The 16206-nt window shown below is 36.9% G+C and overlaps 1 protein-coding gene across 2 annotated transcripts in view; it reads right to left on the minus strand.

Annotated features, from left to right (window-relative positions):
* Positions 1–16206, minus strand: part of CAMK4 (calcium/calmodulin dependent protein kinase IV) — a 72484-nt gene that overhangs the window by 11760 nt on the left and 44518 nt on the right. For both annotated transcript variants that reach the window (XM_058169456.1, XM_058169455.1), the window contains 3 exons: positions 5877–5967; positions 4541–4615; positions 2520–2595 (listed from right to left, as the gene is read on the minus strand). In XM_058169456.1, coding sequence (XP_058025439.1) covers positions 2520–2595; positions 4541–4615; positions 5877–5967 — 242 coding nt within the window. The remainder of the gene's footprint in view (positions 1–2519; positions 2596–4540; positions 4616–5876; positions 5968–16206) is intronic.

Raw genomic sequence — 16206 nt, forward strand, 5'->3', positions numbered from 1 at the left:
AACCATTGAAGATCCTGATTTGAGCTATTTGGTCTATACAAGGGTAAAATTCACGATTTTAAGAAAAACAGTGAAGTTGAACATAGATTTCAAGAAAGCAGAAGTTATTAAAGTTAGCATAATAAAACTCCAGAGAGGAAAAAAAACTTAAGATGGGTAATTTCCTAAAAAAGAAAATACTAGGAGCATAATTACAACTATTTTTCTTATTGAGGAAAAATATAGTGAGCAGTAAAACAGCTATTCTTGCTAAATGAGATGAAAGTTTGAAAACAAAAAAGGCAACATAAAGTATAGAAGATAGGAACAAGGAAAGACAATTCAGCAGTAGTACACACAGAAAGCTGTGGATGGTTTCAGGAAAGCTGAATTGAGATTGGTGAAGGTTTCTAACAAAAACAAAATGAGCTGCTGATTCAGATTAAATAATCATTTATCATATAAACATGATTAGGGAATAGTTCTTTAATCTGAATAAATTAAAATTATCTGGGCTAAATAAATTGCTCATAGAAAACATTTGAAATGTTGATGACTGAAAAAGGGCAAATGCTTTCCCTATGGAAGGAAGGAAGGAAGGAAAGAAGGCAGGCAGGCAGCTTAGGAAACTATAAATTAGCTAGTCTGATATTGTTACTTTTGAATGTTCTAGAGAAGATCACAAATTAATTTGCAAAAAAACTTGAAAACAATGCAGTATTACTTAGGAGTCAGCATGGCTTTCCCAAGAATAACATTTGCACTGGTTACTTTATTTCATTTTGATTGGGATATATTCTTAGTAGAATGTGGGAATGCTGCAGACATACATCTTGATTTCAGCAAAACGTTTGACAAATTTTCCATGACGTGGGTTGAATGGCATTATTATTAAGTAAATAGCTAGTTTAAAAATTGAACTCAAAGAGGGCTCAATAACGATTCTTCAGCAAACTGGATGGAAGTATTGAGTAGAGTACATTCAGGGCTTTGTATTCTTCAATATTTTAATTAATCACTTGGACGAAGTAGAAGAAATGCTTATTAAATAACATGACCCAAATTTGACTGGGATAGGTAATGCCTTAAAAGACAGAAGCAAGCTTCAAAATTATATTGATGGGTATGAAAAATGACTTGAAAATAAAGATTGCAATTTAATTTGGTCTTTGTCCATGTTTATACAAAAATAATAATGCAAGGTCTTCATCTAGGGAACCAATTACATGCACATAGGTGGTGGAAACTTGATTTTGTATTAATATTTACAAAAATATATTGGAAGAGTAAATTATATTTTAAGGGAATTTAGATTTTAAAAAAACTATGTTTATGTTGTCAGCTGAAAATCTGCAAGGCACCACCTATCATTTACTAAATAGGTAAAATATGTTAATGGCTGTGCACATATTTGTTGGTTTCCTGTATTAAGAGCTAAATTAATTTAAATAGCAATTTTTATTTTTGCAGTTTTCAGAATTTGACATTACTTCCTCTTTCTTTTCTTTGTCATCTACATATGTACATACATACATAGATATGATAAGAGAAAAATTAGATATGCATGTGTGTATGTAAAATAAAAATAAAGACATAACATTGACAAAACACCAGGCTAGGAAAACCTTCCAGAAAAAAAGGAAAAATATTTCAGCTTACAACTTCTTGAAAAGGCCCTTTTCTTGCTTGGTAATCAGCTGCAAGTTGATGGTTGTAGGTCTTGAAGAAGAGCTTGAGAAGACTCTTCTGCATGGAAAGGCTCGTGAAGAAGAAGGCCACGAGATGCTCATTTACCGTACAACACTCATCTAATTAGACTTCTGCTCACACCAGTTCTTATTCTACATCTCCTGCTTAACTGAGCAATACATCATGGCCTTCTTCCCCTCAGTTCATCCAAAAAATGATTACCAATGGCCATTTTTAAAGGAAGAAGCAAGGTGTAGAAAAGCAAGGAAGTTTTGAGAAGCAAAACATTGGTGTGTCCTTTATGTTTTCAAAGCATGGTAAAGCGATATTAAATACAATTTCATATCAACATCATCTAATAATGACTCTCCACTCAGCTCACATTCTCCATCTTGGGACTTTTTTCTCACACTGTTACACTCTAGATAGACATCCATCTATTTTGAATTTTCATGTCTCTTTCTTATATCCATTTTGGAGCGGTGAGAGTGAAGGGAGGGGAACTATCTTGCTTTATGAAGAGTTCTTAAGAGGCACAGGTGCAACCTAGATTTAAATCCGAACTCATTCATGAATCCCAGTGTAGGGAGAACCACTGTCTCAAATGCAACTACAGGCTACCATAAAGATAAAGGAAAATAATGCCCCAAGACTTGTAATTTAACAAATTGAAACTAATGCATATTTTAAAACCTTTTTTTTTCTTTTGAATAATTGTTGGACCTTCAAGCTTCAAATCATTAAAAACAGAGCAAGGCAAATTATTTAGTTGTTGATACAGTAAATAAATGCTGATTATTAGAAAATAATGAAATAACCACCTGTTCAATACTTATGTCTTCTAAACTTACAGGATATAGGTGATTATTCCTATGGACCACATGTCCACTTCTGAGCCATAAGCACACCCTCGTAGAATTTCTGGTGCTGCAAATGATAAAAACCTTGTCAGTAAAACAAGATAACAGCCATCAAATACATGGTCTAAACTCATGAAGAAAAAAAGCATAATTCTACAAATTCAACAATATGACAAAAATTATAAATGTAACTAAATAAAATAGAACTTAAGAAGGCAAAGTGAAATATTTCTGTATGAAATGCAAGTAATTTTTAGTACTAGTTAAAAGCTTTCAAATGTGGTTAGCAACTAAGCTGCAAGAAAGAGATTTTGGAATGATAGTTTAACATAACAGTTTTAAAATTAAAACAACAAAAATTATAAGTTATTATGGCAAATATTTTCGAGAATGTTGGCCAATTTGGTTCTGCATAATACGGGTGTAATTTTTTATTTAACAACCTATTTCTGTTTTTCACATGGGATTTCCTAAAATATTCAAAATAGATCTGCTTAAGAGAGTCTCTTTTTCAAGAAGCATGCTTAAACTTTTATCTGTATCTTTTTTGTGTTATGCTTTTAATGAATACTGCAATTATTTAAATATGGGGGGGAGGATGAGCTTCATTCTGAAGACATATTTTCCCCCTTAAATCAGTTGGTGACTGTTCTTTCTATATAACTTCTCAATTTATTTAGACATTTTTATAGATTCCTGAAGATTCTAGCTGTGTATCAGAGGTTGTTTGTGGAGATGGCGTACTCCATTTGTTTTCCAGCCTCCATAGAGTAACTTCTGAGACATTTTAAAAGGAATTTTATCTCCCAGAGAAAGTGAGGTGGAGAAAAATCTATTTCGACATGATAAACAAGATCTGTCCTTGGAGAAGGTGATTCTAAACCTGCAAGTGTGCTTGAGAAGGTGTATGTCTTTTAGGAATGTCTGAGTTGTGAGACAGCCAATGTGGAAAGGCAGTCAAAGTCCTCCCACTATAGAGTCTTCCTGCTGAAATCAAAGATAAAAGGTTCAAAATCACAAATCAGAATAGGCTCTAGACAAAGATCAAAATGCAATAGAAAATGCCAATGTAATTGGGTGAACACTCCTCCTTGTCTGAAACTACAATTGGGTGAACATTGTTCCCAGTCTGAAACTTAAATCTCTTTGATCAACTAAGAAAAAGGGTACCTGCCCCAAAGAGATGACTCTTTTTAATTGACAAATGCTAAATAAGCAGAACCCACAACTCAGCAGGTTGCCTGACTGCATAAGGGCCTGTTCTCAGCTGGCTAAGTGCATTTTCTTAGAATTCCTGCAGGGGGTGGTTTTGCACGTTTTCAAAGGAAAATGTTAGGATTTTCCTATATAAGGGGCTTTTGAGAAATACCTAACCAGGGCTGCCTCCAACAGTTATTTTTGTGTATTAGGACCTTGCAATAAACTTCATCTTTGATTCAAGCAACTGCTTGTGTTCTTTACGTCTGAAATAATCCTGGTAAGATTTCTTTCTAACACCAAGAAACTACATTCGCCTCATTTGTTATTTTCATAAACATGTGAATGTTAAGCATATGGTAGAAATTTATGCAAAATACATAAAATGTGAGTTATACTGTGCAAATGGAATAAAGTACAACAATTATCCACACCATTGCAAGGGGTGAAGTCTGATATAAAAATCTAAAGGCTGCATCTGAAATTCACTAAACTAAAGTCTGTAAAATAGAGATTTTATTGTATTACAAACTGTTACATTTAACCAGAAACTTCATCTTGAAGGTCTTCTTTCTAAGCAAAAATGCAGCTTTGGGATGAGCATACTATTGCTAACCATGTAAGGTTACAGTTAATATATGACTTGTGCAGATAAATGGTATTTTGAATAAGTGAATACAATCTAGCTGTATATATTTTAATGTGAACTGGTTTTTTTTTAGTGTGATAGTTGCTAAATTTAGAAAATATAGAAAGTTAAAACAACAGAATACAAATAAAAACAGATCTAAAATAAGATAAGTTCTGAAACATACCGCAATATCCTGGAGTTCCACAGACTGTTTTCATGGTAACATGATCTGCAACTATCTTGGAAAGTCCAAAATCAGCTGTTATACAGAAATCAGAAAATTATATTTCTTATGAAATAATCGTTGAATTAGACATAGCAAATCAATGTTCTAAATCAGGTAGGAAGCCTATATAGATGGAAAAGGTGAGCTTCAGCTTATTGTGGCAAAGTAATGAAAACAGATTGTATGTTTGTTCTTTTTCTTTCCAATTGCATATCTTTTAAACACACAACATCATAACTGAATAATGCTACAGTGTCTATCTATAAAACAGCAAGCACTGAAATACATGGGAAAAGGGGCATACGAAGAACAAAAACTATTATTGTGTGAAAGAATGTAAATTTAGAGCAGATGAGAATAATTATTTTCAAATTTCGAAGAATTACGGCTGCATGCAGAAGTCTGTGAATCAGACTTGGGCTCTGGGATGCTGTCTGCGTAATCGGAATAGAATGAAAATATGACAGAAGAAGAAATTAATCCTCTTCAGCATGAAATGAATGGAGCAAGTACTATAAGAAAAACTTTTCCCTTGTTAAATGCAATAAACCTAAAACTGAAGGATGTTTTAAAGTTTTATTGATCTGTGATCACAGGCTGTTCTCTTAGAGGAGAAGATAAAATTGTGATCCAAACAAGGTCTTTTGTCAAGCTGCTTACATATATCATCTCCCTCTGCCTAATTAGGAACAAGCAGTGGTTGATTTAGGCTAACAGCAGCTTTGTCCTTCATCAGACATAGTTATTTTTAACTTGCTTCATTCTTTGGGAATTGTACAAGGCTGCAATATGAACAAAGTGTTACTAACTCATGTATTGCCTCTACTCTATGTCACTCACTTTTTTTTATTCTAGAAATTTGTTTTGTGCAACTTATCTGCTATTGCAATAGTTTCTAGCTTAAATTATTTTGCACCCTAAATATTGCTTTGGTTATGTCTCTGCTGATTCTGAAGTCCCACAGTAACCTTTAGTCCAGTGGTGGGCTGCTGCTGGTTTGGACCGGTTCAAACGAACCAGTAGTTGCAACTGGGTGCAATCCCGTCTTATATTGCTATTTTTGATGCTACACACGTGTGGAAGGTCCGTGTGAGCGAATTACTGTGTTGTTTGATGCTGTGAACATGGCACGTGCACAAATTGCTGTGTTTTGTGAATTTGCACGCATGCATGGACATGCGCATGGTCACATTTCCGGTGCTGGGGGAACCGGTTGTTATGGTATGTGACACCCATCTCTGCTTTAGTACCAACTTGCTAAGGATGCTACTAAAAGATACCAATTATCAATTACCTATTTTTAAAGGTGCATCTGGAGCTGGAGTTGCATACAATAAATTTTCTGGTTTCAAATCCCGGTGAACAATTCCATTGGAATGTAAATACTAGAAAGAATAAGTGAGGGTATGTAATGTTATTTCATACAATTAATACATTTTCATAATACTGTGTATTATTATGTATATGGATCTGACTTCTGGAGAAGAGTGGAATATAAATCTAAGAAATAAAATAAATATGCAGACTACAATTTCATGTACTGAAAGTAGAAAAATGTATAATTTGTAATGTGAAAAACAACCTGCAAATTCATGTGGAAAATGAAAATAAAAAAGGAAGACTAACAATCACTATGAACCACACTCCATGAGTATCAAGATGATACTCAGGGCCTTCCCAAAGGACCTGAGAAAACAGAGGATTAAACTGGTTACTGGTTGATCCATTCTTTTGTGGACAAGGCTGAATGCAGTGCAAATGGTGTACTTTGTGTAGGTATCCTTATGTGTGGTAAAACAATAAGAGTTGCAGTCAAAATGCGAGTGAACGTGGGTTGAACTTTAAAGTTGGTGGCCAATACAAGTTAAGTACTACGAAGTGTTTTATAGAAAGAATGAATGAAGATCCAAACACAAAAGAAATATGTGGAGTAAGAGTTAATCAATCAATGGGAATGAGAAGATCAAAAATCTGTGGCTGGATAGAAATGCTGAGATCCACAAAAAGAAAAAGATGAGAGGTTTCATAAACAGAAGGCACAGTACAAATTAGAGTATGGAAGTAGAGAAACCAACAATGTTTATAAGACAAAAGAAAACAGGGAGAGATAGTAAATGGTAATGCTGTAAACTAGATTTAGTTAGACTTTCTTTTCACTTACTTCCCACCATTAACTGTTTAGCTCGCTAATCAAATACCACAAGAGATATGTATATATGTACACTTTTTAAATCATGTAATATAATGTTTTCACAGAACCTTAATCAGTCTAAGACAGCAGTTCCCAACCTTTGTAGGTTTGCGCAAGTTGAGCTATGGGCGCATGTGGGCATGTCACTCACAGGCCCAGGATCCAAATAGAGCACAGCCCGTAGTGAGTCGCAGAGCTACAAACAATAACAAGATGGGATCATCCATATATAAAGCTAACCACCCAAATACAGAGGTAATCAGGAAGTGGGAAAAATGCCACAGGTGGAGGGAATAGATAAATATTTGTATGGTCACAATTTCCATAACAATAAATGGTTATATCAGAATTACATATCTGCTTGTGAACATCAAGAAGTCTATTTTAACTTTTCATTTGAAACAATTGGATAGCAAATCTCTGAAGGATGGGTTGAATCTAGGTTTAGGTGTGTATAATGGGACTGAAAGATGACAACTTCTCTGCCTTCCCCCCCAACATCTCCAACCAACTCAATATGTAACACGGCATATCACATGACCCTAAAACAATTCCTGATAATTAGGCAGAAATTATCTGCCTCTATGCAGAGAATGCCTCTTTCCAATTATTTTCTGTATGTGATATATTTTAAAGTATGAAGAACAGAAAACCTCCATATGAAAGATCAAAATAATCAAAATTTCCCTGAGAAAGGAATCAACTTAAATGCTTTATTTGAAATTAATCAGCATTATCCTGGTCACATATTCAATATTTATGATTAAGATGTTAATAAAGAATCTGCTGAAAAAAATGAAATGTTTTATGGAAAAAGCGTTTCTATCAGCAAATGCTCCACATTCATTCATTCATTACTTCATTACTTCATTCATTCATTCATATCCTGCTTTTGTTATTTTTACTACTAACTCAAGACGGTGAACATATTCAACACACCTCACTCCTTCTATTTTCCCCACAATAACAACCCTGTGAAGCAGTTTGGCATTGCTGCGACAGTCGTAGGCAGAGGGGCTCTGTGAACCTAGGCTGAACTCTCCTTGCTGGGTGGCCCGTAAAAGGCTAAAGTCACCTTGTAGGGGTGACGAAGAAAGGAGGAATGCCTTGCAAATCATGGAGAGTGGCAACTCTCCTGCTTGATCTGAGGCTTATTCTCCTATTCAACAACAAAGAAGGAGTGGCGGCCATTATGACTGCCGGGAAGCTGGGACAACTGAAGAAAGAAATGTGCTGGAGCGGTGTTTGAACAGTGGACTGGTGCTGGATGAGATAATCTTCAACTTCTTTACTAGAGATTAAACCCCAAATAACTCCGAAAGGACAATTCTCCAAAATATTTAAAGTGGCTAACAATTACTTAGAGGTTTCTTTTCCTGCTATTGAAAATGTTCCTCCTTTGCCCTCATTTTAATCCACAGCATTCTAATCCACAGAACAAAAGCGTTCGTGACTTTGCACTTTTTCTTCTACTATCCAGTGGCCCCACACCATGCCTTTCCCTTATCTATGGCTATTGTATAACCTCTACTTTTTGCCACTGGCATGCATCTGCATTTCTTCTGGGCAAATAATAATAATAATAATTTAATTTGTATACCGCCCTTCTCCCGGAGGACTCAGGGCGGTGAACAGGCAGATAAAATAAAGACAATACATTCAATAAAAACAATATTATAAAAAACTTATTCCAATAGCCTAAATTTAAAATACAATACAGAATATAAAATAAACCCCAATAAAATCCATATTTAAAACCCTATTAAACCAGTCCTGCTCGAAAGAATAGATATGTTTTAAGCTCGCGGCGAAAAGCCCGGAGGTCTGGAAGTTGTCGAAGTCCTGGGGGAAGCTCATTCCAGAGGGTAGGTGCCCCCACAGAGAAGGCTCTCCCCCTGGGGGTCGCCAGCCTGCATTGCCTGGCTGACGGCACCCTGAGGAGGCCCTCTCTATGAGAGCGTACCGGTCGGTGGGAGGCATGTGGTAACAGAAGGCGGTCCCGAAGATATCCCGGTCCTATGCCATGGAGCGCTTTAAAGGTGGTAACCAACACCTTGAAGTGCACTCGGAAAACCACAAATGAATTCTTTTCATGAATCATATGACTGATATGCACAGAGGAAATTACTATCTATCACTTCTTCAGCCCCACAGATACAAAGCTTTCCTTTTTCTTTTCACTTCACAGGACACTATTTTAGATAATGCTTTCTGTGATTTATTTCACCTTTATTTCATACAACATTATGGTTTCAGACTTAATTCTCAAGGATGAGAAATATAACCATTTCTATTACTTGCTGCTGTTTCCTTGTGTTATATCTTTTCAACAGTGTGAAGCAGCACAACAGTGCTTGCAATAATAAATAATCTGGTGTTTACACCATATTGGAATCAACAAGTGAAATTTACACAATTTTTCAATAAAGTTACTCTAATATAGATATAATTATCAGATTTACCACTCTTTTAGCCACCCAGAATGGCCGAGATGCCATATAAAGTTAATAAATTACTATTATTTTGTTAGCAAGATATGGTTTAAAAGGGTAAGTTCATAAAACATCTTTTCCATTTTATAATGTAGCAAACCTTTGAAAGGCTAGTGCTTTCCTACTTGAAAACCATCACGGATCCGCTGTTAGACCCCTTGCAATTTGCATACCGAGCAAACAGATCAACAGATGATGCTGTTAATATGGCTCTGCACTACATCCTACAGCATCTTGAGTCTCCAAAGACCTATGCAAGGGTCCTTTTTGTAGACTTTAGTTCAGCATTCAATACCATCATTCCAGACATTCTTCTAACTAAGCTAAACCAGCTACAGGTACCGGAACAGACTTGTAAGTGGATCACAAGCTTCCTAACAAACAGGAAGCAGCAGGTGAAGCTAAGCAAGATCACATCAAATATCTGTACAATTAGCACAGGGCCCCCCCAAGGCTGTGTGTTCTTCCCACTTCTCTTCTCTCTGTATACCAATGACTGCATCTCCAATGATCCATCTGTTAAGCTACTGAAGTTCGCAGATGACACAACAGTGATTGGTCTCATTCGAGACAATGACGAATCCGCATATAGACGAGAGGTCGAACGACTAGCCTTGTGGTGCAACCAAAACAATCTGGAACTGAACACACTCAAAACCGTAGAAATGGTGGTAGACTTTAGGAGAAACCCTTCCATACTTCCACCTCTCACAATACTAGACAACACAGTATCAACAGTAGAAACCTTCAAATTTCTAGGTTCTATCATATCGCAAGATCTCAAATGGACAGCTAACATCAAAACATCATTAAAAAAGGACAACAAAGAATGTTCTTTCTGCGCCAACTCAGTAAGCTCAAACTGCCCAAGGAGCTGCTGATTCAGTTCTACAGAGGAATTATTGAGTCTGTCATTTGCACCTCTATAACTGTCTGGTTCGGTTCTGCAACCCAACAAGAAAAACACAGACTTCAGAGGATAATTAGAACTGCAGAAAAAATAATTGCTACCAACCTGCCTTCCATTGAGGACCTGTATACTGCACGAATCAAGAAGAGGGCCGTGAAAATATTTACAGATCCCTCGCATCCTGGACATAAACTGTTTCAACTCCTACCCTCAAAACGACGCTATAGAGCACTGCACACCAGAACAACTAGACACAAGAACAGTTTTTTCCCGAAGGCCATCACTCTGCTAAACAAATAATTCCATCAACACTGTCAAACTATTTACTGAATCTGCACTACTATTAATCTTCTCATAGTTCCCATCACCAATCTCTTTCCATTTATGACTGTATGACTATAACTTGTTGCTGGCAATCCTTATGATTTATATTGATATATTGACCATCAATTGTGTTGTAAATGTTGTACCTTGATGAACGTATCTTTTCTTTTATGTACACTGAGAGCATATGCACCAAGACAATTTCCTTGTGTGTCCAATCACACTTGGCCAATAAAAATTCTATTCTATTCTATTCTATTCAAATGCATCAATCAAATGAAATTGTTTTTAAAAAGGATATTTTGTTACACTAAATAGTATATATTTATTTAAAATATTTATATTCCATTCTTGCTCCATATAGTTATTGAAGCAGTATATTCTAAAAGAGTATTTATTTATTGTCTTTATATCCAATTTTTTCTCAAGTAGGCTTACACAGGAGCACCTTTTAATTTTAAATCTATGATCTCAGGCTTGTGAGATAAGTTAGGCTAATAAAAAAAGCAGACCCAAAGTCACCCAATGAACTCCATTATAAAATAGAGACTTAAATCTGAGTCACCCTATTGGGGCCCAATATTTTTACCATTGTCTCATTTTTAGCATGGGTAGTCTTCAACTTATGACCACATTTGGGACTGCAACTTCCATTACTTAGTCATTGAGTTGTGCCAATTTCATGATCTTCGTTACTGAAGTTGTTAAGCGAATGCAGATTTCCCCATTGACTTTGCTTGTTGGAAGGTGGCTGGGAAGGTTGCAAGTAGTGATCACGTGACCCCAGGATGCTGCAACTGTTGTAAATACATGCCAATTGCAAATCACCTGAGTTTGGATCACATGACTTTGGGGATGCTGCGTTGGTCATAAGTGCAAGGACTAGTCGTAAATAATTTTTTCTGTACCATAATAACTTTGAATGATAGCTAAAAGAATGATCAATCGTAAGTCAAGGACTACCTGTATAAATGAACCAACACCAAAGGATAAAACAATAAATGTACCAAGGGGGGCTCATAATTAATACAAAAATTGTTTTAATACTCTTGTAAATGCAAACAGTGAAGGAATCCTATTTTTCCAACAGTACAAATGTCTCTATTTAAATATTATTTTAGTTATTTTACTGTAAAGTAGCACCAATTAACAAAAGCATGATTTTAAATCTGTATAAAGGGTTGCATTAGGGAATCCTTAAGAACATAATGAATTATAGTAAAAGCAGCATGGATGCAGAATTTAGTCTTTGGGGAGCCAAAAAAAAATTATGCTAAGGTCTTATTTTAATGGAGAAGAGTGATAGTAAAATTCAATAGCAAATTGAGTACTGCTAACTGTGAGAAATGATTCCATACCAGTAGTAAATCATGTTAAGGCTTCACCATACCGTATATACTTAGAGAATATGCTACCATTGAAATCAGACTGATTAAAAGCAATATGGTTTTGGAATCTGAATTACTTATGGTTTTGTTATTTCAAGAATAAATAAAATCAGCCTAATGACCTTGTTCAAGTAGTCCTTAATTTATGACCATTTGTTTAGCAATTATTTGAAGTTATACAACGTCATTGAAAATAGTGACTTACAAACAGTCCTCACATTTACAATTACTGTACTGCAGCATCCCTGCAGTCACATAATCAAATTGTAGCACTTGGCCACCAGCATGTATTTATAATGATGCAGCAACCAAGGTCAGATGATCACCATTTGTTATTTTCCTAGATGGTTTCCAACAAGCAAAGTCAATGGAAAAAGCTGGATTCGCTCAATTACTGGGCTTAACAATCATAGAGATTTGCTTATTGACCATAGCAAAAAAAAGGTTACAAAATTGGGTGTTATTCATTTAATGACCACTCACTTAGCTATAGAAGTTCTGGTCCCAATTGTACTTGTAAGTAAATTGTATTTGTAAGACTACCTGCAAGCTTAGACAGAGAGAATAGGGACACACACATATCCCACAGCAACAGAGAATTATTGCAATGTACTGTGCAGATTAGACTAGCAGCATATGGACTGCCTCAGTTTGAACAGAATAGGTAACTTCCACATTGAGGGAAGTATGCAGTGGAGTACCCCAAGACTCTGTTTTAGGCCCAGTAGTCTTCAACATCTTCATCAGTGACTTGGACAAGGGGATGGATGGGGAACTCATCAAATTTGCAGATGACACCAAGCTGGCAGGAATAGCCAACACTCCAGAAGATAGGCTCAAGATACAGAAGGATCTTGACAGGCTTGAACATTGGGCGCTATCTAACAAAATGAAATTCAACAGTGAAAAAAGTAAGGTTCTTCATTTAGGCAAAAAAACCAAAATGCACACGTATATGTGGTACCTTGCTCAATAGTAGTACCTGTGAGAGGGATCTTGGAGTCCTAGTGGACAACCATTTAGATATGAGCCAGCAGTGTGCAGCAGCTGCTAAAAAAGCCAACACAATTCTGGACTGCTTAAACAGAGGGATAGAATCAAGAACATGTGAAGTGTTAATACCACTCTATAATGCCTTGGTAAGGCCACACTTGGAATATTGCATTCAGTTTTGCACGCGGTGATATAAAAAGATCTTGAGACTCTAGAAAGAGTGCAGAGAAGAGCAACAAAAATGATTAGGAGACTGGAGGCTAAAACATATGAAGAACGGTTGCAGGAACTGGGTATGTCTAGTTTAATAAAAAGAAGGACTAGGGGAGACATGATAGCAGTGTTCCAATATCTCAGGGGTTGCCACAAAGAAGAGGGAGTCGGGCTGTTCTCCAAAGCACCTGAGGGTAGAACAAGAAGCAATGGGTGGAAACTGATCAAGGAAAGAAGCAACTTAGAAATAAGGAGAAATTTCCTGACAGTTAGAATAATTAATAAGTGGAACGACTTGCCTGCAGAAGTTATAAATGCCCCAACACTGGAAATTTTTAAGAAGATGTTGGATAACCATCTGTCTGAAATGGTGTAGGGTTTCCTGCCTGGGCAGGGGGTTGGACTAGAAGGCCTCCAAGGTCCCTTCCAACTCTGTTGTTGTTATTATTATTATTACAATAATTAAACCCCCATTACAAAGAACATAGTTGAGAAACATATGGCCCTTCAAATGTCTTTGAATGAAATAGCCCAGCAACTTTCATTGCTAGCATTGCCAAATAGGAGTAATATTATTACTGGTTTCTGACTAAGAGTGTTAGAATGTTGGTTATATTTGGAAAGTGGCAAAACCAGTGGACAAAAATAATCAATCAAGAATAAAACTTATGCTGGAGCTATTCCATGGCAGGATAAGGGGTTCTATCATGGGTGAAATTTAGTTACCTTCCCTACTAGTTTGGAAGTACGTGCTCTACGCACGCACGCTCACTCTGCTTGCAACACATGTGGTTTTGGACCCTCTGCGCATGTGCAAAGCCTTCTATGCATGCACAGGAGGTAAAAAACAGGTTACTTCCTGGTTAAAACAGGAAGTAATGATGTCCAGGCAGGTAGTCAAAGCCTTGTGCTGCCGCCACTACTGGTTCTCCAAACCACCTGCCACTGCCGCTACTGGTTCAGCCAAACCGGTAGCATTTCACCCCTGGGTTCCATGTATTTTAAATATTCATATAAGGAAGTGATGGCGAACTTTTTAGGGACTCAGTGGCCAAACTGCAACCCAAAACCTACTTATTTATCACAAAGTGCCAACATGGCAATTTAACCTGAATAATGAGGTTTTGTGAGGAATTTCAATCACTCTTTCACAACTTGACTTCTCCTGGATGGCACTGGATTTCTTTAACAGCACAACTCAGGAATGATGGGAGTGTAGTGCAGTAACCTTTGGAGAGCTATCACTTCCTTCCTTCCTTCCTTCCTTCCTTCCTTCCTTCCCCTCTCCTCTGATTTTACGTTCCTTCTTTTAATCCTGTATATTATGGTTCGTTATTGTTAGTATTTATTAATTTGCTTCACTTCAATTCCTATAATGTTTCCCACTGGGAAGACAGAGACTACAAAGAGCAAGGGAAAACAGTGAGAGGGTATTCTTTAAGTAGAATGCCACCATTCAGTTATAATTCACAAACAGTCCTCACATTTACAATTACTGTACTGCAGCATCCCTGCAGTCACATAATCAAATTGTAGCACTTGGCCACCAGCATGTATTTATAATGGTGCAGCAACCAAGGTCAGATGATCACCATTTGTTATTTTCCTAGATGGTTTCCAACAAGCAAAGTCAATGGAAAAAGCTGGATTCACTCAATTACTGGGCTTAACAATCATAGAGATTTGCTTATTGACCATAGCAAAAAAAAGGTTACAAAATTGGGTGTTATTCATTTAATGACCACTCACTTAGCTATAGAAGTTCTGGTCCCAATTGTACTTGTAAGTAAATTGTATTTGTAAGACTACCTGCAATCTTAGACAGAGAGAATAGGGACACACACATATCCCACAGCAACAGAGAATTATTGCAATGTACTGTGCAGATTAGACTAGCAGCATATGGACTGCCTCAGTTTGAACAGAATAGGTAACTTCCACATTGAGGGAAGTATGCAGTGGAGTACCCCAAGACTCTGTTTTAGGCCCAGTAGTCTTCAACATCTTCATCAGTGACTTGGACAAGGGGATGGATGGGGAACTCATCAAATTTGCAGATGACACCAAGCTGGCAGGAATAGCCAACACTCCAGAAGATAGGCTCAAGATACAGAAGGATCTTGACAGGCTTGAACATTGGGCGCTATCTAACAAAATGAAATTCAACAGTGAAAAAAGTAAGGTTCTTCATTTAGGCAAAAAAAACAAAATGCACACGTATATGTGGTACCTTGCTCAATAGTAGTACCTGTGAGAGGGATCTTGGAGTCCTAGTGGACAACCATTTAGATATGAGCCAGCAGTGTGCAGCAGCTGCTAAAAAAGCCAACACAATTCTGGACTGCTTAAACAGAGGGATAGAATCAAGAACATGTGAAGTGTTAATACCACTCTATAATGCCTTGGTAAGGCCACACTTGGAATATTGCATTCAGTTTTGGTCGCCGTGATATAAAAAGATGCTGAGACTCTAGAAAGAGTGCAGAGAAGAGCAACAAAAATGATTAGGAGACTGGAGGCTAAAACATATGAAGAACGGTTGCAGGAACTGGGTATGTCTAGTTTAATAAAAAGAAGGACTAGGGGAGACATGATAGCAGTGTTCCAATATCTCAGGGGTTGCCACAAAGAAGAGGGAGTCGGGCTGTTCTCCAAAGCACCTGAGGGTAGAACAAGAAGCAATGGGTGGAAACTGATCAAGGAAAGAAGCAACTTAGAACTAAGGAGAAATTTCCTGACAGTTAGAACAATTAATAAGTGGAACGACTTGCCTGCAGAAGTTGTGAATGCTCCAACACTGGAAATTTTTAAGAAAATGTTGGATAACCATCTGACTGAGATGGTGTAGGGTTTCCTGCCTGGGCAGGGAGTTGGACTAGAAGGCCTCCAAGGTCCCTTCCAACTCTGTTGTTGTTATTATTATTATTACAATAATTAAACCCCCATTACAAAGAACATAGTTGAGAAACATATGGCCCTTCAAATGTCATTGAATGAAATAGCCCAGCAACTTTCATTGCTAGCATTGCCAAATAGGAATAATATTATTACTGGTTTCTGACATAAGAGTGTTAGAATGTTGGTTATATTTGGAAAGTGGCAAAACCAGTGGA

The sequence above is a fragment of the Ahaetulla prasina genome, chromosome 2 (genome assembly GCF_028640845.1).
Source record: "Ahaetulla prasina isolate Xishuangbanna chromosome 2, ASM2864084v1, whole genome shotgun sequence".
In the NCBI taxonomy this organism is placed as follows: Eukaryota; Metazoa; Chordata; class Lepidosauria; order Squamata; family Colubridae; genus Ahaetulla; species Ahaetulla prasina.